Source organism: Lytechinus pictus, chromosome 10 (genome assembly GCF_037042905.1).
Source record: "Lytechinus pictus isolate F3 Inbred chromosome 10, Lp3.0, whole genome shotgun sequence".
NCBI lineage: Eukaryota > Metazoa > Echinodermata > Echinoidea > Temnopleuroida > Toxopneustidae > Lytechinus > Lytechinus pictus.
In genome coordinates this window covers 15,847,465-15,875,383 of record NC_087254.1, presented here as the reverse complement: position 1 = coordinate 15,875,383, position 27,919 = coordinate 15,847,465, and the positions used below count along the sequence as shown (strand labels likewise).

General features: G+C 37.2%; 1 protein-coding gene across 1 annotated transcript; it reads right to left on the bottom strand.

Annotated features, from left to right (window-relative positions):
• Window positions 1–304: 304 nt before the first annotated feature.
• Window positions 305–27,919, bottom strand: LOC129269157 (exportin-6-like). Its single transcript, XM_054906616.2, has 19 exons — window positions 27,465–27,919; window positions 26,941–27,067; window positions 26,179–26,291; window positions 25,422–25,530; window positions 24,824–24,916; window positions 24,153–24,222; window positions 22,650–22,809; window positions 21,014–21,106; window positions 19,954–20,107; window positions 16,837–16,983; window positions 15,893–16,082; window positions 15,455–15,610; window positions 14,391–14,505; window positions 11,196–11,255; window positions 10,427–10,538; window positions 9,459–9,620; window positions 8,978–9,076; window positions 6,574–6,804; window positions 305–5,856 (listed from the first exon to the last, which is right to left on the bottom strand). Exons 1-19 carry the CDS (start codon window positions 27,899–27,901, stop codon window positions 5,755–5,757), a joined length of 2,730 nt encoding a protein of 909 aa, XP_054762591.2. The 5' UTR covers window positions 27,902–27,919; the 3' UTR covers window positions 305–5,754.

Here is a 27,919-nt window from a genome sequence, read left to right as displayed (position 1 = left end):
TGAAAATATACCCTAAAATATCTTTGTTTGCCCATTTTAATGATAGTTCAGACGCTTTGTCCATGATAAATTGTATGCAATATCTGTTACCAATCCCACTAGAAAAAAAAATCCTGATGAAGAATTGATTAAAGTGACAATAAAAAAAAAGAAAGAAGTAAAGACATTGGGGGAGTTGTATCAGTGTGATATCACACACATTGCTTGCATTGCAAAATCACAGTGATCTCAATATTTAAAGGCTCATACTTTTATCATTATTTTGTTTGATTTTTCTCAAACTTTAATTGATTAGTTTCTCTGATTTTTCTTTTTTTTTCATGCAAGCCAACTAGTTCCCATAATTCAGGGCTTAATTCAGATATGTTTATCCTTCTTCAGTTCCATTTCTTTCAATTAAGACAAGCTATTTGATAAAGGTTTAAAATCAAACCTGGGGCCCGTAACAGAAAGCTTAGGAATCACCGTAGAACATTATTTTACGATCAATTGCATCGACTGCATTATTAATCATGAAAATCAAACGTATGATTAATCGCTAACATTTGTGCTACTAGACACAGCTCCGTAATTGATTTTGCAGCACATAGTCCTCATTATATCTTCCCACATTTTACCCAAATCTGAATGATCGTCAACACTGCACAGGCTCAATAATCTCTACATGTGTTTCAATGTATGATATGCAGCTGATCTTGGCAGCATAATGATGTATGCATGTATATAAATTGCATATTCAAGAATCTCATGTTAATCTACACAATACAAGTGAATTATTAAATGTAACTATATGATATGCAGTGGACTGGTTTCAGTTTTCCTCAGATCTTAGCAAAAGGGATCAAATGGGACCACCATTACAGTTAGTCCTGAATATGAAAAGAAATAGAAATATCAGGGGCCCTGTTTCATAAAACTGGTTATAATAACAATTTGCAATACATGTAGTTAAAAAGCTACAGAAATCATTCAATCTGATTGGCTGAGAGTAAACTTGCCATAGATATTGTGCATTTGTTATCATAACAAGTCTTTATGGGACCTAGATCAAGATGATTAATATTATCATGATATTGATGAACATTAGTCTCCATATCTGAATTCAGGCATAAAATATGTCTATGAGAAAATCACTTTCTGATATCTAGAACATGCCTTCTGCCTTTTGGGAAGACAACACCTATGTTGTCAACTCAATTGACTTGGAAGGCATTGCCTGATGAGATGCATTCTACAAAATATGTTTAGTGGGAATCAATCAATGGAGTGGAGTCGTCTGTCAAACCTGGTTTCCTTTTGAATTTACTATTCCTTATTTTAATTATAAATTCACACAAAAGGGATTCATCATTATTTCTTGCTTGGGCAAAAGCAAGATACATGTATCTTCGAGCCCTACCCAGAACTCCTTTGCTTTTTTATAAAATATTTCAATGACTTTTTGTCACAATTATATTGTCATCTTTATATCCAAAGAATAATTGTTACAAGGGCAAATACAAACAAGCCAACAACATGTGTCACCATTCTTCACAAGTACTCATTTTTTGCCATCACAAAAACGGAAGCACATGATTATAAAAACAAAAAAAAGATGGCTTTAGAAGTCTTTACAAATCCACACACTTCATTCTCAATGGTGTACATTGCACCAAGATTTCAATATCTTCCTCTCCTCATCTAGCACTCAGTTCTCAAGTCTTTGGTGTAGACAATCACAGGATGACTATTTCTATCCATCTACATGCATGGATGGTGGTGAAGGTTACATCATAACAAAAATATAATTCTCTTTATCGACAATGACCAAAAGTTCCTGGATGCTTCAGATGTGTGAATTTGACATTTTCTTTGTGCACTGGACTAGAAATTCTACTTCTTGTTTGGTTATGTGTGACCCAACAAATTCTGGGAGGTGTGTCACAAAGATTGAAGTATGACTTAAGAGTTGCACTTTAATGTCGACGCGTATATGATATGCAACGCACAATCTTATTGATAAAGAGCAATGTACGTCCTCTTGGCACGATCTGACCAATGCGGACATGCTGTACTTGAAAAATCTTTGTGAAACATTCCACCGATCTACTGTAGCTAGTACTAGTCTAGTTGCAACCGCTTTTGTACCATGTTCTCAATCTCTTCTAACCTTTGAGCTACCAGAAGTTACCGAGTCACACAAGTAAACAGCGTGCACACTGTGACAGGATATATTCACAAACATGTTTACTTGAGTTACATTCAGGAATAAGATTTTCATTCTTGTGCTTGTTAATGAGGAGGAATGGGTTGATTTTCTTTAAATATACCAACAATTTTTCTTTGAATTATCATAAGCACATTTTATAACTAAATGGTAACAAGTGGTTACTGTAATATGAAATCACAGCAAAAAACAAATGAAAATATGAAAGGAATGCTTTCTCATCATTCCATAATGCTACATGCAAATAATTAAATATTGGAGTGATAAATATTGACCTGCAGTTTCACTGAAAAGATCACTTGTACTGGATGATATGAGAATTATGTGGTATAAAACAAATTTATGCCAAAATATTACAATTACAATTCAACTATCATTTACTTTCAATTCATTGTTTTGCTATTTTTTGATGGACAACCACACAAATATTGAATCTGTATAACCAGAGATGGAAATCCGATACTCAAACCTGTCCAAAGCTAACATCAAAACAAAAACTGAGAATTTGCTCTTACAATATGCCCATGATTGCCCAAGTTATCTCCTAAAAGAGAGTTAACATTACAAGGTGAAATAGATATGTATTTCATAATCATGTAATTTTTATTGTCCTTTTATGCAACAAATGCAGAATATAGTATCTTAAGAAAGAATTGAAAACGTAAACTGAGCATAAACTTCGGTCTACAGAGACATAGTCAAAATAAAAAAATGGTTATTATGTATGATTAAATCTTAAATAAATAATATTTACTGATGGAATAAGCATAAAGTGCACATATAAAATCAGTTTTCTGAAATAGACACACATTAAGAAACATCAATCATACTTGCTGACTGGGTTACAAAACCATTGGAAGACGAAAATACCTTGCTATTATAGAAAAGTATGAGTCAGAAAGAGAGTAAATGAGGGCAATTCAGAAAAAAATGTGTTATTCAATCATTTTTTTCTCCTCTATCCTTTTTTTCAAAACACCTCCTCACTCTATACTAAGTGCTATTGCACTTTTTCAAAAAGTTCACCGTTGTGGGAAATTGGGCAAATTGAGGTAAAATAAATTTTGCACATTTTGGTAACCATTTGAACTGTATGAAAAAAAAACCTTCCCAAAGCTACTTAAGTTTCACATTTCACATCTTTACATCCATAAAATGGGCATCTATTTTTCTTATTTCCTAAAATTGTTTTGATTTAGTTGGGTACTGTCAAGAAAATAAAGAACGTTCCCCTTCCTTGACTCTGAATGTTCATTTTCAGTTGATTTCACACATGGTATACGTACATGAAAGTCTAAATGTGGGACTTTGAAATGCACACTGCCATTTCATGGATGTGAAATGTGAAATTTCAGCAAGTTTTGGGAATGTTTTTTCTCCCATCCACTAAACTAACCCTTACTGCCTGTTTAATAGCGTTTAAACCTTTTTTTTTTTTGGGGGGGGGAATAAACAATGACCCAGGTCCAATGAAATCTATGAAACATTACCAGCATTTCAAAGTATTCAAGAAAACATTCTTGACAGCTTGAGAGACGAGAAATTTACATGATTTCACAACACTGTCAAGTACACATGTGCAGACGTCCGAGAAACTAGTGTCAATACAGCACACAATTTCCAAAACATACCTATGAACCTAGTACCAGCAACATTATTGTGAAACACTGCCAAAGATCCAGTTTCCAATAAAACTTGTTGTAACAAAATTATTCTCAATGTTCCAAGTTACATAAATTCTGGCATTGGATTGGCTGACAATTTATAATGGAAATTTCTTTTTGTTTTACTGGTAACAAGTTGTATGAAACAGGATACGGAGTGCTGAAGCACAAGACATTTCATGGCTACTTCACCAAGCCCGAGGTCCACTTAACTTGATTTCACTTGGGACTTAGTATGGTAGGCTACTCAATATTTTGCTCTCGCGTCTTCCTTAACATGGCCACTCAAGGGATATCGGCTAAATATGGCTGCAAAGTCAACATTCAAGGATTCATTAAATAAACATGATTAAATTGGCTCAGTTATTATAGACCAATGCTGAGATAACTATGGGTAACCTGCCATAGGTACATCTAAATGTAGTCAACCTTCCTGTCATGTGCATCTGACCTGAGGTGAGCTTTTAATTGGCAGGGAAATTGAGGTTGATCTGTCAGTCCTTTGTTGCATCAATGCAATAATCATACTTAAACAGCCCATTTTCCCATGTATGGCACTTTTCATCTGATTTATTCATTGGGTATAAAAACAAATTTGTTGAATTCAATGTGTGGTTGTGTCCATCCCTATGCGTCTTTGGAACTTGTTCCATCCGACAGTGCAGCTTTCTTTCAAACACGCTATCCCCATGAGGGCAGAATTACTGTAGGGGTCAGATTACCAGGAAACCAGTCAATCAACATCACAAGCCTCTGTAGATCCACAAACTGTCCCACCTAGATCTAGCAGCTTGTCCCTCCATCACCATTGTCTGCATCCATCATATCAGATTTCAGAACTACAGCAGCTAGTTTGGAATCCTTTGCAGTATCCTCAAGCATGACCAAGGTGCTTTCCAACCCACCAACATGTTGCAGATTTGATATCACTGCACCTGTGTCTAGACGACTACAAATGTGCTGATAGGTTCCACGTAACAGCTTACAAATCTCTTTCAGGACATGTTGGTCCATCCTTATCTTTAGCATTCTTGCAACCCCCCATCCCTCTGCCATCATCTTTAGAAGTAGATTTATTGAATCTGTATGCATGTTTCATAACACACAAAGCTTGCAATCATTCAGAACTTACAATGACCAATCACAATCATCGTTGCATTTGAATATAGGACCAAACATAGCACCAGAAGCCAATCAGAACTGTTCTTTCATATTCACAATCCATTGCAAACCTTTTGCATTGCAAGACCTAGAATGGACCCAGAGTACCTAGCTTCTCCCTGGCCGTGTGACCTAATGCCCCAAGATGTTGTCCTCTTGTCAATCAGGAGAGTGTTTCATGAAAGGACATGTTGGACGTTTTATCCGACAAGTACCATGGTAACAGTACTTCTTGGCCAGTCAAAATCAAGGAAACTTGTCAGATCTGACAACTTGCCAGACAAATGTTTTGACAAAATGTTTTTAAGCTCTCTCCAGATTACATGTCAATAGTGGATACCTTCTCAACTGACCCTTGTAGTTCAACCCAATCACACAGACCATTACACCAACATGTCATCCTGCAGCAGGTTATTTTGTCCAGAGTGCGGGTGTGCTCCATACAAATGGCTAGAAATGCCCAGATGAAGATCACTTAGTCTAACCTGGCTTAATTGCTCAACACACCAAGGTGTCCTTACTGTACCTGCCTTGGATTATGGAGTCCAGCTGCACGGTGTCGGGCCAGAAGCCCCCAATATTTTGGTCCAACACCTGACAGTTCCTCCTTCATATTAATATCTAGTAACAGCAATACTGGAATCCCTGGCATTTGCATTTTTTTCTTTGCACTTGAGTCCTAGTCTACTCTAAGTCCTTCCCCTACCCCTGGTTCCTCCTTTGTCATAGCTTGACAGAGCCAGCGGGAAGGGCCGAGTTGCACAGTCTGTAGTAACGAAGGTCACTCACAAATCGCCTCAAGTTCTGGCTGAATGATGGAAGATCCTGTCAGGTAAGAGAGAAGATACCAAATGAATAAAACAAAAGATTGTAGATGTAACATAAAAAAAATAGATACAATACACAAAATGATTTTACATTCTTTGCAGGAGGGGATGCACTGAACTGCAAAGATTTACCTAATAATTCCTATCCTTTGCCTCTGAAAAAAGGTATACAATATTTGTAAAGAGAGCGTGTTTTCTAAGAAAATTAAGGGAAGTCTGATGCCAAGTTTTGAAATGCATATATATGCAATATTCATTCAATATACATGTAGGATGAGTTCATGAGGATAAGGAATGGAATGAAACTGTAGATCAGGGTCCTCTTCATAAAGACTTGATACAATAACAATTCACAATTTCTACAACTAGTTTTCTATCAGCCAATCAAATTGAATGATTTCAGCTTTGAACCGTTCTTTCAAAATTAATATTATCATTACAAGATTAATGAAATGGGGCCCCCAGTACTGCATGCCATGATACTGTAAAGACAAAACGTTGCATTTGAAACTGGGAAAGACACCTGGGGACTGTTCCATCAAGCATCTTGTCAGTGATTTTCACTGATTACTCTGCTCTCAACCAATCAGATGAGAGGATTTCAGTAGCTTGTAACGGTTGTCAGTAAAAACCACTGACTATTTATCTCATGAAATGCTCCCTCTATACATGAATCCATCAGAAATAGCTCAAAAAAAGATGGAGGGACCCTTACCTCTGCAAATGCGAAATTTGTCTTGAGGATTGTCTTCTGGTTGGGGTCCAGACCCTCTGCACTTGTCAGGAACTCTGGCAAGAATATCCTGAAGAAATTATCAAAGTCTACCGCTGCCATGTTGAAGATGGTCACCAAGGTTTCGTCTTGCAGTAGGTCGTGTGACTTATGGATCAGTGCTTGGAGGAGGACGTTCATGAACGGCAACAGCATCATTGTTTTGAATATCTTCTGCAGACCAAACGTGGAAAAGAAAAGTGTCTCTTTAATGGTCAGTGGGACCCAGGACTCTGTAAAACACCTTGAAATTACTGAAACACACATCGTTTGGGGAAAGCAACTGTCGGGCCAGGGAAAGTGAGATAATGACTTTGCCATATGGCAATTTCCATTGGCATAACATAACATCTGATAATCATAAATCTTGATTTACCATGGTTCAACCATGCATGATTTATATGGTGTCGAATTCCCTGTGAAAACGGCAACCATCCCCTTTAATATTAGAAAAAAGGGCATTAATTTGTGCAATTAGAAACTAGCAGTTTGTTGCGTGGCTGAAACAGACAGTAAAAATTGGCAATCTACCAATTACGATGGCAAGCCACTAACCATGTATTCCCCATATTCAACAATGGCAATCAATTCCTGCAATCTCCCAAACTAATAATAAGTTTCCAGGGAAGGTCCTCTGTGAATAACAAAAATGTCATAGTCTTCAAAATGTAATTAGAAAATTTAGCTGATCTAAAGGAATGGATCATCTTCTTCATATTGTCAAAGTTTGAAGTTGTAAATAAAAAAATTAAAAAAAAGATAATTTCTTTGACACAATTTATTCTGGACTGCTTGGAATGTTTCACTTAGATTTCAGTGTGCATATCTCACACTTAACCCTAAAAGACTGGGTTATTTTGATGCCTAGGAAGACAAGGGGGGGGGGCCTGATTCAACCCGCCCCCTTCCGATCTCTGCTGTCGATCGTGTGATCATGACGAAAATCGGCACACACATTGCCCATGGCATATTCTACGAAATTGTAAGATCAAATTCTTCGTAAAATCTCCCTTCTAATTATGCTAATTTATGTGTAAAATCACAAGTTTGCTTTAATTAATTAAATAAAGCCCCTAAAATGCTCATTTTTTGTTCACAGACTCTTTATAGGATTCTGATCAAATGTTCTTTTAAAAAAATCAATATCACAATTAATTTCATATGTATTTCTTTGTTTTTTACTTTTTGTTCTTTTTATTGTTTTTCAATTGGAAATTGTCAGCAGACCTGCCAACCTCTGGGAAAGAAAAATTGTATTCTGTGATATATTTGTATTTGTATTTTTCCCAAAAAAAGTGTATTTCATAATAAAATGCGTGGCGCACTTGCTCATCGCGGCACTCAAGCTGCATGCAAGCTAAAATGCACACTGCTCTTGCAGATGAAAAAAATCAAAACATTTAAACATGTGTACATCTCACCCTTGTTTTAACAAAATGATTGAAAAAAAAAACCAAGTTACCTGAAATTACATTAATCTACAAACCATATTTGTGTAAGTTTTATGAAATAGAGACATATAGAGATGATTTTTCTCAATAAATTACGATTTTGTAACGAAAAAATATATATTTTTTTACAAATACATATTTTTTAAAGAAAAAATGTACTAAATACGATAAAAACGTACTGGTTGGCAGGTCTGTCAGAGACTTCCTTTTGACCATAAACATGAAGATAATATTAATTGAGTTTAATCAGCAAAAGTAGAAATAATTATACATGTATGAATTTTAACTAAAGACACTGTTTGCAATGGATTTGTACACAAATTCAAGTTTTTGAGAAATTTTGGATCTGCATGCACTTACAAAATGTTGCGTGATTTCGGAACCGCGTACAAGGGTCGAAATTTTGGTCTAAAAATTTGCACGAGATTTGAAAGCAAAAGGTCAGCGAGCGACGCGGTCAAAAAAATTTGTGCGACAGATTTATCGTGTAAAAGTCGAGGGAGGGGGCTAAATCAGCACCCCCTTGTCTTAGTAGGGTTAAATAAACCCAGAATTCTCACTGAATTTCTTCTACATTCATTCCAGTACTTGTGTGGGTGATTGATGATCAATTTTGACAAGTGATGTATCAAATTAAAGCTTATGATGTGCTTTTTCAAGTTAAATAAAAATATCAAAATTCATTTTGTGTGACTTGTTGTTGCTTTGTGGATGACAAGTCACATATGCAAGACCTACAGAAAATTCCAATGTGAGGGGCCAATTCCTCACTGCCAAGCTTTGCTATAGTCGATATCACAGCAAGCTTAATATTTGAAAGTAATGAGATGATAAATTGGTGTCTTTATCTGGCAGGATGAAAATAGTCGGACATGAGTAAGAAAGGCTTCATTTACCTTTTGATACAGTTTGAGTTTGGCATTGAGGATCTCCAGAGCTTCTAGATTCTGCCTGAAAATCGAGATGTCTGGTTGAAGGAAAGACTGACCAAAAGCCTGCAGGAAAGAGAAACAAATGGACATAGAAGATGTGAATATGACAGCTGAAAAGATTGATATTTACTATCTTGCTGTTCCATGAAACTCACAATTCCTAGCTTACTTTATCAGCATAACTCTCAAGTCTTGACATCTACGAAAGTATACCTCTCAAGTCTTGAAATTTCTGTTTATTGTTGGCTGACCGCTACAAACAAAAACCCTCCTGTTCTACATTTATTCAAGGATGCTTAAATTACAAAGTAATCGCTTTAACATGATCATGACGTGGTAATCTGACTGCAAATGGAATTTCACTTTGGGGAATAAAGTTTTAGAAAAGTAAAACAAAATAAATGTATAAACCATCCCATGAAATGAATAAATGAACTCTTCTTACTTGCATAATCGTGATAAACTGCTGCTCATGCTCCACGTTGTCTGTAGGGGGCGCCCCAAGCATGCTCGCTAGGAGTGAGGAATTAAAGAAGTATTTCCACTTGCTTTGCAGCATCTCAAATAGTAACCTGTAGAGGGCGGGCTTGATGTCTGGTGATGATTTCTGGTGAGAAAATACAGTTTGGATAAATTCCATGACCTTTCAATGACAATTTGTAATTAAGAGCTGGAAAATATATTGTTACCAAGATAATTTTTCTAACGATAATGGGATGGTGACAGTGAAAAATGATAATTTTGCAATTGTTCTTCACTTTCCTCATCAATCCTTGCATTGTTTTGTTTCTTTCTCTTTTTTTAGCTTATTCATCTTGGTAATCTCTATTGTATATCTAGATAATGACTTATGGGTTCATTTCATAAAACCGTTTCATAATAACAAATGAGCAATAACAGTTAAAAGCTAATGAAATCGTTCAATCTAATTGGCTGATGGTAAATTTGCTATATGAATTATACATTTGTTATTATAACAAGTCTTTATGAAATGGAACCATGGAGTGGTGTGTTAATTACCATCCCATTTTGGGAAAAAAACATTAATCTTATTCAAAACTTTCAAGACCCAAATAGTGCAAGCAATTATTTTTCCTCAGGTTCCACCACTTGTGTTCCTTGATGAGTTCTCTGTCCCCTATATGCAGGCAAATGTCCTTTTTTTTCACTCATAGAATTCCTTTATTTTCTGTTCGTTATGTATGATTATTGCAAATTACTGAAGACCGGGGGAGCGTTTCATCAACATTTCTGTCCGACAAGTTGTCAGATCTGACAACATGATTTTGATTTATCTCAATACTATGATAACTGTTGAATAAACCAGGGCTTGTTGGATGAAACGCCTACAAATCCTTTCATGAAACGCTCCCCAGAGTGGCAAAATTAAATTCAAATCAAATTCATTGTTACCTCTGCAACAATGGGGTATATGTGATCCATGCAGATTGAAATAATACTTGGAAGAAATGTCTTGAATGCTGAACCGGGTTCCTGGACTATGATCTCTAGAATCTGTAGAAACCTATAACAAACAGAAAATAAACAAGAACAGTGCATTTAAGGTGTATAATGACCGATTATACTCTGATTTAGGTACTTTGTCAAGACTTTGCTGTGTCTATTAACAGGAATCTCACTTTAAAGGCACTTTCCATCTTTTCATGGCAGCTTTCCGGCATTCCTCATTGTTTTTGTATGTGATAAAGTGTGAAAATTGGAATGAAAGGCCGCTTGCGGGATTCCCCCACCAATGATGCAGCTCTGACTTTCAGCACGGTACCTTTAAGAGAAATGCCAGCTGTGGAAACAATCTCAAAATGAGTTTGAACAGAATCCGATAAAATGACCACCCAAGCTAAAATGTGCCAAATAGCTCTGGAAAAACTGTAATTGCTGAGAAATTAGCAAAATAAACACAGAATTCCTTCAAAAGTCTGGTATTTTTCGAGCAATATTACTACACTGTCCCATATATGCTACTCTGTGAAAGTGATCACAATTGTTTCTTGTTTTCAGCCAAGATTTCATGATTTCACAAAGATAAGTTTACATTAAAGTACTAATTTATAATAATATCGTGACAAATATTGATTTTAAAGACTTTCTCATGAAAGTTTGCTGCAACTTCAGTCTTTTACCTAAAATGAAGAATGAGGGTCAAAATTGAAAAGGTACTTACTTCTCTACAACACTGATCCCAGATTCACTCTCATGTTTGATGGTTGCTGCTAGCTGCTGTCTATAATACCAAAAAAAAGACACAAGCTATTAACCCTAAAAAGACTGGGGGGGGGGGCTGATTCAGCCCCCCCTCGACATTTTTCGCGATAAATCTGTAACGTGAAAAGCTGGCGCCGCGCTGTTCCATGACTTTCAAATCTTGCGCAACTTTTGAGACCAAATTTGCGACGCCCGGGTACGTGGTTCCGAAATTACGCAACATTTCGTAAGTGCATGTCGACCCGAAATTGCTCAAAAACGCGAATTTGTGTACAAATCCAATGCAAACTGTGTTTTTAGCCAAAATTCATAAATGTATCATTATTTTCAATTTTACTAATCAAACTCAATTAATTTCATCTTGTTTATGGTCAGAATAAAGTCCCGGACAATTTCAATTGAAAAAACAATATAAAACAAAAAGTCGAAAAACAGAGAAATACATAAGAAATTTTAAAAACAATAAAATACATAAGAAAAGAATTGTGATATTGAATTTTTTTTAAAAATACATTTGATCAGAATCCTACAAAGAGTCTCTGAATAAAAAATTTGCAGTTTAGAGGCCTTATTTAGTTAATAAGAGCAAATCTTTGATTTTACGCATAAATTAGCATAATTAATGAATTATGAGATTTTTCGGAAAATTTGATCCCACAGTCTTGGAGATTATGCCATTTGTAACGCACGTGCCAATTCTCGTCGCGATCGCGCGGTCGACGGCCCAGATCAAAGGGGGGGGGGGGGGCTGAATCAGCCCCCCCCCCCAGTCTTCATAGGCATCAAAATAGCCCAGTCTATTTAGGGTTAAAGGGCAAGTGGACTCTGTAATGTCTCTCATTGACTGTGTTATAAATAGCTATTCTTAAAATATTCATATTGATGACTATTACCAAAATAGAGGATAAATTACCTGACAATTTTATTTGTGCGGATACACTAACATGTTCTGAGAAGAAAGGTACCAGTTTAGCATCTTTGTAACATGATCAATGTGATATAAATGTCCTGAGGATTGGTTTGATATGTTACCATTCAAGTGGGGATACATCACAAGACTACACTGCTCAGAATGTTGCATTATGGGTAACAAACCTGGCCAGTTAAGAGTAGTTGAAGACTAGAGGTGGGGCTATTAAGGCTGCTGGTCCATTTGTCCTTTAAAAACTCATTTAATTAACCCTAAGACGGGGAGGGGGGGGGGTGCTGATTCGGCCCCCACCCCAGTCTCAGGGATGCCACTAGGTGTCCTCCAAAAATACTGAAACTTTTCGCGGGCCGGGATAGTGTCCAAGAAATTTATTTTTTAGGGGATGGACACATGTCACAGTTAAAAAATTGGAATTGGACAAGCAAAAAAAAAAAAAAAAAAAAAAAAAAAAAAAAAAAAAAAAATTAGGAGGGGGGGGGGGGGGATCCGCCCCCACCTCAAATTTAGGGGAGGGGGGTGGAGGACCAAGTGGTTTCTTACCTTGTTGTGATCGGTGACTTTGAAGTCAATTAGGTTTGAAAAACTGACGGTAGTTAGTTGTGTGTTTCTCATAGAACGCTAGACCAAAAGCTTCAGTCTCTGTATTTTGGTTGTTCAGCTGAACCGCGTTGGCTCCACTCACCAATACATAGACTGAAGAGTTGTTGGCCCATACATAAAGACAACGTATCAGCTAACCCAGAGAGCTCCGGCCGGCAAAGCGGGCAGGGGCTAGCTGATACGTAACCCAAGGAGCTCCGGCCCGCTTTCCGGGCCGGAGCTCCCTGGGTTCCGTATTAGCATGCAGCAGTAACGTTAGATCTAACATTCGGCGGAAACCCGATTTTCGGATCGTTTTTGGTACATAAAATGTCACATTATAAAAAAATAATTACATCCAAACTTACGAGAAAATATATAAAATTCAGAAACATCGTACCTTAGACCGCAGTTACCGCTAATTCCTTTCAAATGATGATCAAAACTTAGTTATCCTCGATTCCTTCGTTGGTCATCGTAAGTTGCCATCTTGGATGACGTCATCATCTGTACAGACGTAGACGTATTTACCAGTCGCTATTATACCGCGATTCGTGCCGCTACTTTGCGCTTGTCTATGTGCGTGCGTATGGAACTTGTCGCTCGCATTGATTGGCCAGGATATCGATAATTCTAATCAGAAAGCCTTGATAAAAGCATAACTCAATGAACGTAGTAGGCAGTGCGCGGGTTTATAATTTATGTACTGTATAAAAGCAAATATCTCGGGGGAAATATCTCTCACTCGGTCGATCGACATGCATCGCAATCGGAAGAAATAGGGGGGAAAAAAGGAGGGCTTTCCGTTTTTTTTAATACACAGAAAACAGGAAAAGTCGGAAATACGGAAATAAGACAGATAGCAGGAAAAAAGCCGGAATTCCGTATAAATACGGAAAAGTGGCATCCCTGCAGTCTTTATAGGGTTAATTACATTTGATCAGATTCCTATAAAGAGTCTGTGAACCAAAAATCGGCATTTCAGGGGCATTATTTAGTTAATAAGAGCATACTTTTGATTTTATGCATAAATTTGCATAATTACTTAGCAATGAGATTTTTCGCAGAATTTGATCTTGGAGTTTTGTAGATTATGTCATGGGTAAGGCACGTGCCAATTATCGTCGTGATCGGCGGCCGAGATCATGGGGGGGGGGGGGGCTGAACCAGCCCCCCTCCCCCGTTCTTCTTAGGCGTTGAAACAGCCCAGTCTATTTAGGGTTAAATATGAATGCCAGTTGTGGTAACGATCAAGAAATGAGTTTGAATGGAATCCAATTAAAGGACCATCCAATATTTTAATGTATAAGCGAAAAATATGTGCCTAATGATTCTGTTAGAAAATAAATTGACAAAAAAAGCAAGCCATTCCATTCCAATAACAAGCTTCACCACATGAGCATATCTGTGTTAGTTATCTTCCATGTGGCCATTTTCAACTGAACTATAGTGATTTCCAAGAGTTATGTTTATGTAAATGAACCATGTCTAGATCTACATTAATATGGCAACAATTACCATTGATTTTAAAGAATTTCTCATGAAAACTCTTTCTGGAAAATTGTGTCAGTTGGATAGAAGCGAAAATGGAAATATGGACGAGTTGGCATGTATGTTACTTGTGATTTCAAAGTATAAAATTACCTTGTGAACAAGTTGATGAACATTGCCATTATATGTTGAATAGTAGGAATTCCCATCTGAACTCTTAGCCCTTGGAAGAGAGCCAAGAAAAAGCTCATCATTTCATCCACGACATCTAAGAGAAAAGTAAGTTTTGAGATGAATATAACATTAAAAACTTCATAATGCATTAATCATCTGGAGGGTGTTTCATATTTGTCACTACTGACAGATACTATGTTAAAAGTCAGAGAGCAGTGCTTCTCAGCCAATCAAAACCAATCATTTCACTGATATTGTCAGTGCTGACAACTTTCATGAAACGCCACGCTGTGCTTGAAATGCATAAATTTCTGGTGAATCGTTATCATGGAATTGGCCTGTAACAAATTGTACTTCTCTACAACTGCCTCCACTGCAATCTCTAACACCATCACAATCACCACCTAGAGCAAATCATTCACATCATTGCTACTATCTCCACTTCACCAATCCTGAGCATTTATATGGCCATTAGCGTTTCAGGGTAGGACTAATCAAATATTTCATCTGACAAATCTGTTTTTTTCCCCAACAGTTATCATAGAACAGTGCAATAAGCAAAAAAAAAGAAAAAAAAATCAGCCAAAACGTGATCAGGGAAGTGTTTCAAGGAAGGACATGTCAGAAGTTTCATGCAACAAGTCTGTTTTATCCGACACCTACCAATGAGAGTAACAGCGCTTCTCATCTCAGCCAATCAAAATCAAGCGAAGTGGTCTTGTCGGAAAATCAATACCGATGAACCCTCCCCATGATCAGATTAGGCTAATTCATATTTTTAGAAGGGCACTTGATTTCAAGTTGGCTGGTCAGCGAGGAAGGGGGTGACCGAAGAAGACATGGAAGAAGAAGTGGTGGAGGGCAGGGTTGAGGGAGGAGGATGCACAGAATAAAGAGGAGGAAGGGGTGAAGGTGATCTCTGAGGGTGCAGGGTGAATCTGGCCACCCCCTTAGTCGGGGACTATGAAACCAAATTAAAAACCCAGATGACTGACCAAACAATGGCAGCAGCACCACCCACATGAACTAAATCAAGAACAAACCTGGTTGTTGAATGTAGAGTGGGAAGATGTGTAGTGTGACCTCTATACACTCCCTGACAGAGTGATAGCACAACTGTTTTGTCTTTGAGACTTCACCAGCGATAGACTCTACCTGGTCTGACAAGATCTGCAACGTTTTCCTGATGACAGGTTTAGCTGGGGATAAAGGAAGAAGAAAAAAATCAGCAACAATACATTTCATGTTGAATAGGACTGATTTTAAATTTTCTCTGTACACATGGGGCATTATATTATCCATGGCACAGATAAAATATAGATTCTTTTGGTTTTTACAAGCATGATCATATCTAAGACATATGGGAATGAAAGATAGTCCAGCTTATCAAATTATGGCAAATTGAAGGATAACAACAGTCGCTTGCATCCCTCTTATCGCAAGACGGATTAATTATGGTAATGGTAGAGGGTCCAACTCACCTCTCTCCTGGAGAACCTTGTCCGTCTGGATACCTTGGACATTCTTGAGTTCTCTGTACTCCTTGGTGAGTCTGAAGATAAATCCCGAATGATGCTCTGATCTGACAGGCCACTGCTGCTCGCTGTCTGGAATGTTAGCCCATGGTAGGGTCAGAATATTGGAGAGCCCTCTGCAAACAAGGAGCTGGACCTGAAAGGAACAAGAACTTCAGAGTTGAGTAATGGTCCAATTGAATGTTAGCCCATGGTGAGGTCAGAATATTGGAGAGTCCTCTGCAAACGAGGAGCTGGACCTGAAAGAAAAGGAAAGGAATTAGAAATTCAGCGTTGAGTAATGGTCTAATGGAATGTTAGCCCATGGTAGGGTCAGAATATTGGAGAGCCCTCTGCGAACAAGGAGCTGGACCTGAAACAAAAGGAAAGGAATTAGAAATTCAGAGTTGAGTAATGGTCCAATGGAATGTAAGCCAAAAGTAAGGTCAGAATATTGGAGTCGTCTGCAAACAAGGAGCTGGACCTAAAAGGAAAGAAATTAAAAATTCAGAATTGAGTAATGGTCCAATGGAATGTCAGCCCAAGGTCAGGTCAGAATAATGGAGAGTCAGGAGCTGGACCTGAAAGGAAATGAATTAGAAATTCAGAGTTAAGTAATGGTCCAATGGAATGTTATCCCATGGTAGGGTCAGAATATTGGAGAGTCCTCTGCAAAAAAAGGAGCTGAACCTGAATGGAATTAAAAATTCAGATTTGAGTAATGGTCCAATGGAATGTTCTCCTTTGTTATCAAAGGATATTTTGCAAACTTCCTGTAAAAAAAAATTATGACACTGATGGATTTCCATAGAGTTACGATTGATTGGATCAATCGTAACTCTTGGTACGACGGGGCCCTGAGCAGATATCAACTACATGCAGTAATAATGCCTTATATCTATTCGCCTCACCTCTGTCTGCAGTCCTGATAACGATCCTCCGCTGACATCATTGAAAAGCTTCTGTATTGCAGGCATCTCTATGAGGAATGTTGGACGTACTGTACTGGCTACGGACATGAACAGGTGGGCTGAAGACAGGATTATCTTACTAGGGATCTGAGGAGACAAACAAAGAACCAAAAAGAATTATGATGATGACAACGATGATGATAATGATGATGGTAATTAATACAAAATATAATAATAATAATAATAATAATGATAATAATAATAACAATAATAATAACAATAATAATAACAAGTGGAATGCCTCTGGCCGTCTCACCTGCATCACGCGATTCAATATAGCAGCAGTGCTGATTTTGAAAACTACTATAACTCGCACAAGATGTTCAGTGATACTTGGTTACTCTTATTTCCACGTTTTATGAACTAGACCAATACACTTATAGAGATATGATGGCAATTCAACAAATACCCCCAATGTGGCCAAAGTTCTTTGACCTTACATGACCTTTGACCTTGATCATGTGACCTGAAACTCGCACAGGATGTTCAGTGATACTTGATTACTATTATGTCCAAGTTTTATGAACTAGACCAACACACTTTCAAATTTATGGCTGTAATTCAACAAATACCCCAATTTGGCCAAAGTTCATTGACCCTAAATGACCTTTGACCTTGATCATGTTACCTGAAACTTGCACAGGATGTTCAGTAATACTTGATTACTATTATGTCCAAGTTTCATGAATCAGATCCATAAACTTTCAAAGTTATGATGGTAATTCAACAGATACCCCCAATTCGGCCAAAGTTCATTGACCCTAAATGACCTTTGACCTTGGTCATGTGACGTGAAACTCATGCAGGATGTTCAGTGATACTTGATTAATCTTATGTATAAGTTTCATGAACTAGGTCCATATATTTTCTAAGTTATGATGACATTTCAAAAACTTAACCTTAGGTTAAGATTTTGATGTTGATTCCCCCAACATGGTCTAAGTTCATTGACCCTAAATGACCTTTGACCTTGGTCATGTGACATGAAACTCAGGCAGGATGTTCAGTAATACTTGATTAACCTTATGGCCAAGTTTCATGAACTAGGTCTATATATTTTCTAAGTTATGCTGTCATTTCAAAAACTTAACCTCAGGTTAAGATTTGGTGTTGACGCCGCCGCCGCCGTCGGAAAAGCGGCGCCTATAGTCTCACTCTGCTATGCAGGTGAGACAATAATGATAATAATAATAATGATAAGAGTTACATTTATGTGGCACTTTAACCCTTATCTAACTGGGAGGGGGGTCAAATTTATTCCCCCTCCTTAAGATCCAAAATTTGAATGTACATAGAACTGGATGTAAACTACAAAACTCTACAGTGAAATAGTATAATCTGGTCGTGTGGTCCAGTGGTCAGAGCATTGGACTCATAATCACAAGGTTGTGAGTTCGAATCCCCATCCTGCAATTGTCTTCACTTTGAAAAAAAAAGGCCCAAGAGTAATATATGTTGTCTATAAGGTCAGCCACTATGACTGATTAACCTAGTGGCCAAGAATTAACGCGTCGCCAAAGGTTGCTGGGCCATGGTGGGATTTGACCACACGACTGTCTCTTTAAACAAGTGGAATGCCTCTGGCGGTCTCACCTGCATCACGCGATTCACTATAGCAGCAGTGCTGACTTTGAAAACTACTATAAAATAATTATTCACAAAAAACACCATTCATATAATGATACAACACTACGTTCATTGACATCTGACCTTGATCATGTGACCTAAAACTTGTCAGTGATACTTGATTACCCCTATATCCACATTTTATACACTATATCTATAAACTTTGAAAGTTATGACAGCAATCTAATGATTACTTCTAAAATGGCCAAAGTTCAATGACCTTTGACAATGGTCATGTGACTTGAAACTCTGACGGGATCTACAAAGATACTTGATTACTCTTATGTCCAAGTTTCATGAATAAGATCCATAAACTTTCAAAGTTATGATGGTAATTCAACAGATACCCCCATATTGCCAAAGTTCATTGACCTTTGACGTTGGTCATGTGACCTGAAATTCGCAAAGGATGTTCAGTGATACTTGATTACTCTTATGTCCAAGTTTGATGAACTAGACCAATAAACATTCAAAGTTATGATGGTAATTCAACAAATACCCCCAATTTGGCCAAAGTTCATTGACCCTAAATGACCTTTGACCTTGGTCATGTGACCTGAAACTCAGGCAGGATGTTCAGTAATACTTGATTAACCTTATGGCCAAGTTTCATGAACTAAGCCCATATACTTTCTAAGTTATGATGACATTTCAAAAACTTAACCTTAGGTTAAGATTTTGATGCTGATTCCCCAACATGGTTTAAGTTCATTGACCTTAATGACCTTTGACCTTGATCATGTGACCTGAAACTCAAGCAGGATGTTCAGTATTACTTGATCAACCTTATGGCCAAGTTTCATGAACTACGTCCCTATACTTTCTAAGTTATGCTGTCATTTCAAAAACTTAACCTTCAGTTAAGATTTGGTGTTGACGCCGCCGCCGCAGTATTTGCAGGTTTGGCATCAATACCTCCAATTCAAGTGAAATAATAATAAAATTAGAAGTATGTGGATCTAAGTGGCGTGATCAAATTCATTAGGGTACATACATTTTCTGCACCAAAGTGATTATCTAGTTACAGTGACACCCTTTATATTTATCGTAACAACGGTTGATAATCTTGGGTTAACATCTAAAGGGGGTATTTGCATTCCCCCTTAACCCCCTCCCAAAAAAATAATTGGACTGAAGAGGTTGCATCTGGAAGGAAGGCGAGATACGTCATTTCGTCAATTTGACTTGATCAATAGTTTTATGTCTATATGGCGAAATACATCATCTCGCCAAGTCGACTTCTGAAACAGGTACACCGAAATGGTGAGAAAGATTATCTTGTCATGTTGAGCCATAAAAATAGATGGCAAGATTTTATATCCACAGCGTGCCGCACCATATCCAGTTGGAAACGAGTTAAGGCCGCAGTGTAGCTGGCTAAAGAGCAACATTCGCACACACTATTTGACTACACACCATGAGACTACTGACCTGTTTGGCAAGTTCAGGTGCAATGGCTTCCACCAAGTTTGTCATTAGGGGTAACATCTTATCATGATGTCTGCTTCCGGGTTTACTCGTCTCGTTGTAGAACTGCGCTAACCAATGACTGTAGGCCTTCAGGGCAGCTAAAGCTTGCGCATGTCTGCAGTTAATGAAACAAGTTCAGGATGTAAAGCGAATGTATTTCATGACACCATGATTCGATTTTTGACTAATTTTTAATCTTATAATTTATTCCATTATTCAGGTATGCCGATTGAGAGAGCCTGAAGATCAGAGTAGTATTTATCATCCATATTTTTGCAAGAAACAATACCAGTACGAGTCCAGCCTCCCTATAGTGACCACCTCTTTGTAGCAGCCACCTGTCTATAGCAACAACCTGCCGATAGTGACCACTAAAACCGATTCCCATGGAGAAAGATAGTGTTGGTATTAAAGAATTTGTCCAAGAAAATGTCTATAGTAAACACTAAAACTGGTAGATTGTGTGTATAAGAACCAGTCTAGCAATCACCTTTCTCTTAAGGACACATATTGATATTTTTTTGGGTGGTCATTCACAGGATGTTTGCTATATGCTTCATTTGACTAACATACAATCTCATCAAATCAAATGAAAACACTACTCATACAGGTTAAATCTTAAGTGTGCCATAATGCTATTCACTCATGGAATGGATACTTTAATTGTTTATGGGGAAGTATTTTGTGAAATTATCAGTGCCCCTACTTTAAAGAAGGTCCTGCAGTCCCTATTTTTAACGCATGATTTATTTTTATTATATGGTTTTATAACAATTATGTTAATGTTATCTTATATTGTAAAGTTACTTTTTTTGTTAAGCACTAATAATTATAATAATAAAAATAGTTATAGTGCTTCATACATTGTATTTTTAAGCACTTTACATTGTAATAATTAGTGGCCACTTGCCTATAGTGACCATCTCTCTAAAGCACTACGATACAAATGTTAAAAGTGTAAAACTACGAGCATTGTTTTCATCATCATTAAATACATTATTTACTCTATCTAGATACTCACGTTTCTACAAAGTCTGGCTTGAGTACTGTTGGTGCTGCATTCTTCATTCTGTATAGCTTCATATTGGTGCCATACACTGCTGCTTGACATAACCTACAGGAATAACAAGCAAAGAAAGAGATCATGTAGCTGCTACAGTAGATGCATCACTAGTTCCTGTCTTACAAACTTATGTTATTGATCCAATCAACCACAACTGTGGAAAGCCAGCAACGTCAATATCTATTACGCATGTTTGTTCAAAATATTTTCTAGATATGTCAAGTCACACATTCATTTTTTTCTTGAAAATTTGGAGTGCTTTTATTTGCTTTCAAAGGAAGTTGCGCAAAATTCCTGTAAAAAAGAATCATGACATTGATGGATTTCCATAGAGTTGAGATTGATTAGATCAATCGTAACTTTTTGTAAGATGAGACCCTGATCAACCACAACTATGGAAAGCCAGCAATACCAACATCTAAAGTGCATGTTCGTTCAATTCTTTTTCTTGATATGGGCTCTGTAAACAAAGGTTTGCAATCACTCGCTAAATACCAATGACCAATCAAGATGATGGTTGCACGCGCACTCTGTTTAAAATACTGACCGGGAGCCAATCAGTGCGGTTTTTTCATATTTGCAATTCATCGAAAACCTTTGTGCTACGGAGCTATGATGTATACTCGGACATCATTCATTGTTGTCTTGACAATTCAGTGTGCTCCTCTTTGTTTACAAAGGACATGGTGCAAATTTCCTGTAGGAAAAATTCATTAATTATGAAAGATTTCCATAAAGTTGAGGTTGACTGGATCAATCAGAAAATACAGGTGAATTATTTGTAATCAAAATATTATACTATGCATATGCCATTATAACTATGCCTGATACAACTGGCATTTCTGTGGTTCCAACGTCAGCTTTCAGAGGGGATTCGAGAAAATTTGGATACAAATTACACCAGGTAGAACAAGTTATATGAAAAGAAGACATCATGTAATCAATGCCACTGGAAAACCCCTTATGGTAGAGTCATTATCTCACTGTCCCTTGCTTGATAGTTGACTGAGAGGAATTAAGGCTTGGCGAAGAATTTCTCGCTGGTACACAGAGTTTGCTGTCCCCCAGTGATGTCTCTGTTATAGGTATTTCCAAAGGTTTCACAAAGTCTGGGGTCAGCAAATACTAATCCACTCCCCATGAAACCCATTGCCCTTGGTAACCACCTAAGTTTGGTGTTTTGCAGGCATGGTTGGATGTATGATCCCACTTTTGACCAATCAGATGACTGAATTAGTCAACCTTCTAAGATACGTTTATAATAATCAAAAGGGAGATTTCGCAACAGCTACACAGACGCTTACTGGAACACAAAGAGAATTTATTGTCAACTGCCCTACATGATAATGAAATCTTTGTCAAGGGTTGGTGAATTGAAACAACACTTTCATTCGTGACTCTGCACAAACAACACATTAGCAATTTTTTGTCAGCTCCGAAACGTTGGACAAAAATGCTGTTGCTATTTACCAATCTTCGACAAAGACCTCCCAGGTTTTCATTGTGATTTAGCTGGCATTTTCATTTGCTGCATGCTAGGATTGATTCTGCATCGCAGTGTGAACTCTCCCTAATAAAACCATCTGAACCTCACCTTTCTATTAATGAGAGGGCGTTATCGAACCTCTCTGTGAACTTGTCTCCTATGAAGTGCTCTGCTAATCTTCCTAATGCTTGGAACATGGAACAAAGGTCTCGCAGAGTACAATGTAATCTCCTACACTCGTTCTCCTGGTTGACATTCAACCTTTGACCTGAAAGGTTTTACAGACAGAGGGAGAGAGAGAAAAAGAGAGGCACAGAGAGGGAGAGAAATAGGGAGAAGAAAGCAAGAGAGATGGAGGGAGGGTGGGAGATAAAAACATTATCTTTATCCTTTTACTAGGCCTGAGTCAAAACATTTAACCAACATTTAAACAACCGATAAAACAAAAAAAATCAACAAAGTTTGCTAAACATTTAAAAATTTTGGGAAACAGTGACCAAAAAATATGTTAAAACTGACCAACCATCCCCTTAATTCATATCATACTGGTTTGAAATGAATTAAGGATGTATATTTCACAAGTAAATATTTCTAATTTGAATGGAAAATGAAGTGAAACAATGTAATATTTCTGTCCAAAAAGACAGGAGATTCAAAGTTTAGATCTAACATCTACAAATTTACCAATCTGAGCATGTGGGGACAAAAAAAGTCACATGGTTTGGTCTTTGGGTCGTTCTGCTTACATCCTCTCATGAAAATGCGGATAAATTTGATTACCTGTCAATATTTCCCTACTTTGTGTAAGTTCACATTGAACGAATAGATATCAGACACCACGGCCCATATATATAGAACAACATACCCAATCATATTAAACTCACTGCATCTGTCTTTTCTTCCAAAGCTTCATTGAAAAAATACCTTTTATCCAGATATTCATAAATCTCTCACCTGCACTTGCACCCACTTCATTTTTCAATTTCTACTTTTTTTCCCGTTCTTTGATGATTCGTGACATTGAATTTTTTTCTTACAGACACAATCAATTTCTAAGGTTTCCATGGTAGCCTTCCCATTTTTGGCTGCTATGCTTCAAGCATACATTTTTTCTATATTGTATTTATGTCTTTCTCCAGTCCTTATATATAAGATTGTCACTTGTTTATGTACTTTATGCTATCTTATGATTATGTCTCACGCATTGTAAAATTTTTTTTTGTATATTATTCCAATAAATGCAGAAAATCCTGCAAAAAAGATTTCATGATATACTCAAGAGTCGTACAGAAGATTCATGAGCAGCTGGGAGGTCTTTGTCAAAAATTTGTGAAACAGAACACCAGTTTCGTCCTAAGTTTCAGATCAGACAAAAAAATTATGAATTTGTCGTTTGTCCAGAATCAAGGATGAAACTGCTGTCTTGATCCACCAACATTCAACAAAGTCTTCTTTGCTGTTGTCATGATTGGCATATGACAATGCACTTCTCTGTTCTTGACTTCTCTGTACGTCGCTGAGAGAAAAACCCCTACCCCTCACATGCAAAGAACTTCAAGATTGAGGGGGGGGGGGTGGTGGAAAAGAGGAGACAGAGAAGATTGAACTTACCCTCTGGGATATCAACCACATACTGTCTGAGACCCAGGTACACAGTCAGATATTCTTGGAATGGTGGGTACTTGATAGAAAGAAAAAAAATATATATATATTTTTCATTTATTATTTATTTATTTTATATTAATTTTTTATTTATTATTTTTCATTTTTACTTGAAATACTAACTACATGAGTTAATCTTTCTTAGTATATGTAGACCCCCCCAAAAAACAACCGAATTCGCAAAGTTAAAAAAGCACATTTCATAAAGTGACGATATTCATAATCACAAACACTAAGCGGTAACCTAGATGGCTCAGAGAGTCTATCCTTCAGACATATGAACGGTTACGAGGTAATCTCCTTTTCTCACAAGTACTTTGCCGTTCGCTTATGTACTAGGATTTTGTCGACATCATTATCAACCCACTACACCATTGATTTCATACATACTGATAGTGAATTTACAGTCAAACCTGCACTACCAACCACATGTCTATTAAGTCAACAATTTTGGTTTTCCTTAAATGATTTCTGGCACTGAAGCACGTATTACAGGAATCCATCCCATAGAGACCACCTGCTCACAAAAACCACATTTGCTTCCCTAGGACGGTCTTTATAGACAGGTATGGCCGTATCTTCTCCTTCATTATTCAAACAAACATTCCTCTTTCACTTACCACTAAACTAAACGCCTCTGTAGGTAAGAGTTCAGCAATCTTAGCAATGACCTCCAAGCCTTGTCTGAGGTAGCACTGCCATTCCGTCTCACACTGTCAATCAAAGCAAATATCTTATTATCTCTTTGACCAAGTCTGACATTTTCCATTAAAACATTGCATTTGCATTTTTAGGGTCTGCATTAAAAAAGTGACCCCGATTTTTGCATTTTATGGTTGGTTGGATGAGGTCAACCAGGCAATTTATTTTTTTAAATAATCAAAACACTCATAACATCATTAGGAAAATATGCTATCTGTCTTTATATTAGGAAGAATATCAAAGTTTCTGAGGAAAAGAAATCTTTACTTTTAAAAGTGCCATGAAATCGTAAGCTTTCAATTCTGCTGCCAATAATTAGCCTATCATTTAGAAGACAAATTCCTCAGTGCTTTCAATTCCATTGAAATTGCTAAACATACATTAGTCATAAGATTTCGAAGGCTACACACCGATAATATAAAGTAATATAATAGCATACAAACTTGTTTTCTGCTGGTATACTAAAGAGTCAATATCACTATTTTTGTCGGTACATATCTTCTAATGGAAACTTACGTCATCATAAACGTTATCATCATCTAGTTCCTCGAGCTGTGCCTGGTTGTATCTAAACTGTAACTTGTGCAGTATTTCAGACATCACAGATATTAATGCATCTTTGTATCTAAACAAGGAATGGACGCAATAGCAATTGGTTAAAACTGGTATAAAATTGGTTTGGTGCCATGTTTCACAAAAGGTTAATATCATATCTTTCAAACTTACAGGGCACTTTTGTTTCATTTATTTTGCCTTTCCAAAAAATATGAAATCAAAATGGTTACAGTTGGAAAGAAATGAGATAAAAAATATGTTTTGGCCATTCAAAGAAAAATTGGTGTCAAAGAAACCCCTGTATCTTGTTTTTTTTAACTTAACCTCAAAACTTCAAATTTTGACAGTACAAAGAAGAATTATTCTTCTTTTTGAAGACTAAATTCCTTTTTTTTTTGGTGCTATTTTCAGAGAACCTTCCCTATCGACTTAATGTTGATTGGGGGTGGCAGGTCGCAATTGGACGAGTAATGATATTTCTACATTTCCCATACAACAAATAGACTGATTCAAAATCTCAATCTGGGGCCGGTTTCATAAAACATATAATAATAATATCCTATTTGCAATAATAGTTAAAAATACTGAAATCCTTCGATCTGATTGGCAAATTCGTTACAGAAACTGTTCACTTCTTATTATAACAAGGATTTATGAAACAGGGACCCTGTTGATATTGCATCATTCATTAGCTGGATAAATCAATTAACTGACTGACCTGTCTACAAAGTGGTTCATTTCAGGGTTTCTTGATGAGTTGGTCTTGTCGATGAGATAGTCCAGGAATATGGTCCAGATGTCTAAACAAGAATAGTAACCTTCTGGCTCCGGCTGAAAAGAAAATTGCAACAGAGAATTAGTACTGCACACTTGGCTTTTGTTTAGTTGGGTGAACTATACAATTTTCTTCAGGGGCTATTCTACTACTACGATCAGAAAACCCCATCCTAGTTTATTTACATGTCTGTGAAAACTGACCTTAGAAATATTGTTCACAACTTTCATGTAGTTTTCCCCATTCTATATCCACGTCATATCTGGTTGGTTTTATCATTTTAAGGCAAATTGCAATTTTATTTTAAACTTTAGTACTCTGCCTTTACTTGTCTATTTTTTGGTTCCTTATTTTCTTTTTGTTTAAATTGCATATAATGATTATTTGATTTGTTCAATAAAACATACAAATATATATGAAAAAATATATATTTGAGTGGTCCCATGTTAATATTTCTGTGTAGTGTGCATAAGCATGTCTCTTTGTCAATTTGAGAAAATATCTCAACACTGTTTCAGCAATGGTAGAGAACATCAGGGGCCCATAACACAAAGCTTAGCAATCAATCGTAGATGAATATCTGTACGATTGATCGCATTGACTACAATGTAAAATCAATCGTAAAAATCAATCCTAGGATAAATCACTAACCTTTGTGTTACGGGACCGAGGTCTTTGAGAATATGTGATATGAATGCTGCTTACCTGCTTGAATGTGTACTTGAAGAGGAGGGATAGGAACTCAAGCACTGGAAAATGGGAGTTGCTCTCAAACCGGCGGAGGTGAACACTGACAAATAAACCTAAAAACTCTGTGAATTTCTCTACATAACTGCACATTGGGAAGAGTGATGGAGAAAATGCAGGTGGGCTTGCATTAATATTGCTGCAGGAGCTAACATTCTGAGATGTAGAATAATGTAACAGTGTTTATCCTTTTTTCCTACATAATTCATCAAATGACAATGATTTCATACATAAACACAAGATTAATATCCACAAGAAATGTTGATGGAACAACATTTCCCTATCAAAATCAATCATAATTATCCCTACTGTTTCTCTTCAAATGATTAACATTCAACAAAGTTACTACTATAACATCAATAATTTCTACGTTGGACAAAGACAACAATAATGGATGAATCAGTACAAGGAACATATGACACATGAGATGTACACACTGTGTGCAGTTCTCCCGTTGGTGAAGAACGTCCTTCTTCACTCACCTTTCATCTAACTCTTCTAACCTATTCCCTACTGATTGGTTTGTATTGTCTTTGGTTAATTTTTGCAGCAGCTGGAAAGTCTGTTGGAACATTCTCAAGAGGTAATCCTCAAAGTCTGTGGGCACACAGTTCTTGGACATGATCTCGTTGATGCAGGACATGGCCAGGACGCCCAGCGAGGAGCTCCCGCTCGCGCTGAAGCTGTCGTTGGCCCGCACGGGCGACGTGCCGCGGCTGACCGACTGGATGTCGCAGCCGAAGTTGGCGAAGTGGAAGATGACGGTGATGAGACTGGGGGTGATGTTGCCGGATAGTGGCATCCATGAGAAGAAATGAAGGAGACAGTTAAGACACAATGTGCTGAGATGCTCGCTCTCCTGGTCCAGAGGAGGGAGGGGTTGGACGTTGTGTTTGTTGGGAGGTGACGACTTGAACATGCTACGGATGATGTGGCT

What these genes read in the sequence shown, in the direction of transcription:
- LOC129269157 (XM_054906616.2), bottom strand. Translation starts at nt 27,901, where the DNA reads ATGTTCAAGTCGTCACCTCCCAACAAACACAACGTCCAACCCCTCCCT. An exon ending in GCCCTCTCATTAATAGAAAG is followed by an intron (nt 21,107 to 22,649) that starts GTGAGGTTCAGA and finishes TTATTCCTGTAG; the next exon opens with GTTATGTCAAGCAGCAGTGT. An exon ending in CACCTGAACTTGCCAAACAG is followed by an intron (nt 16,984 to 19,953) that starts GTCAGTAGTCTC and finishes TTGTCTCCTCAG; the next exon opens with ATCCCTAGTAAGATAATCCT.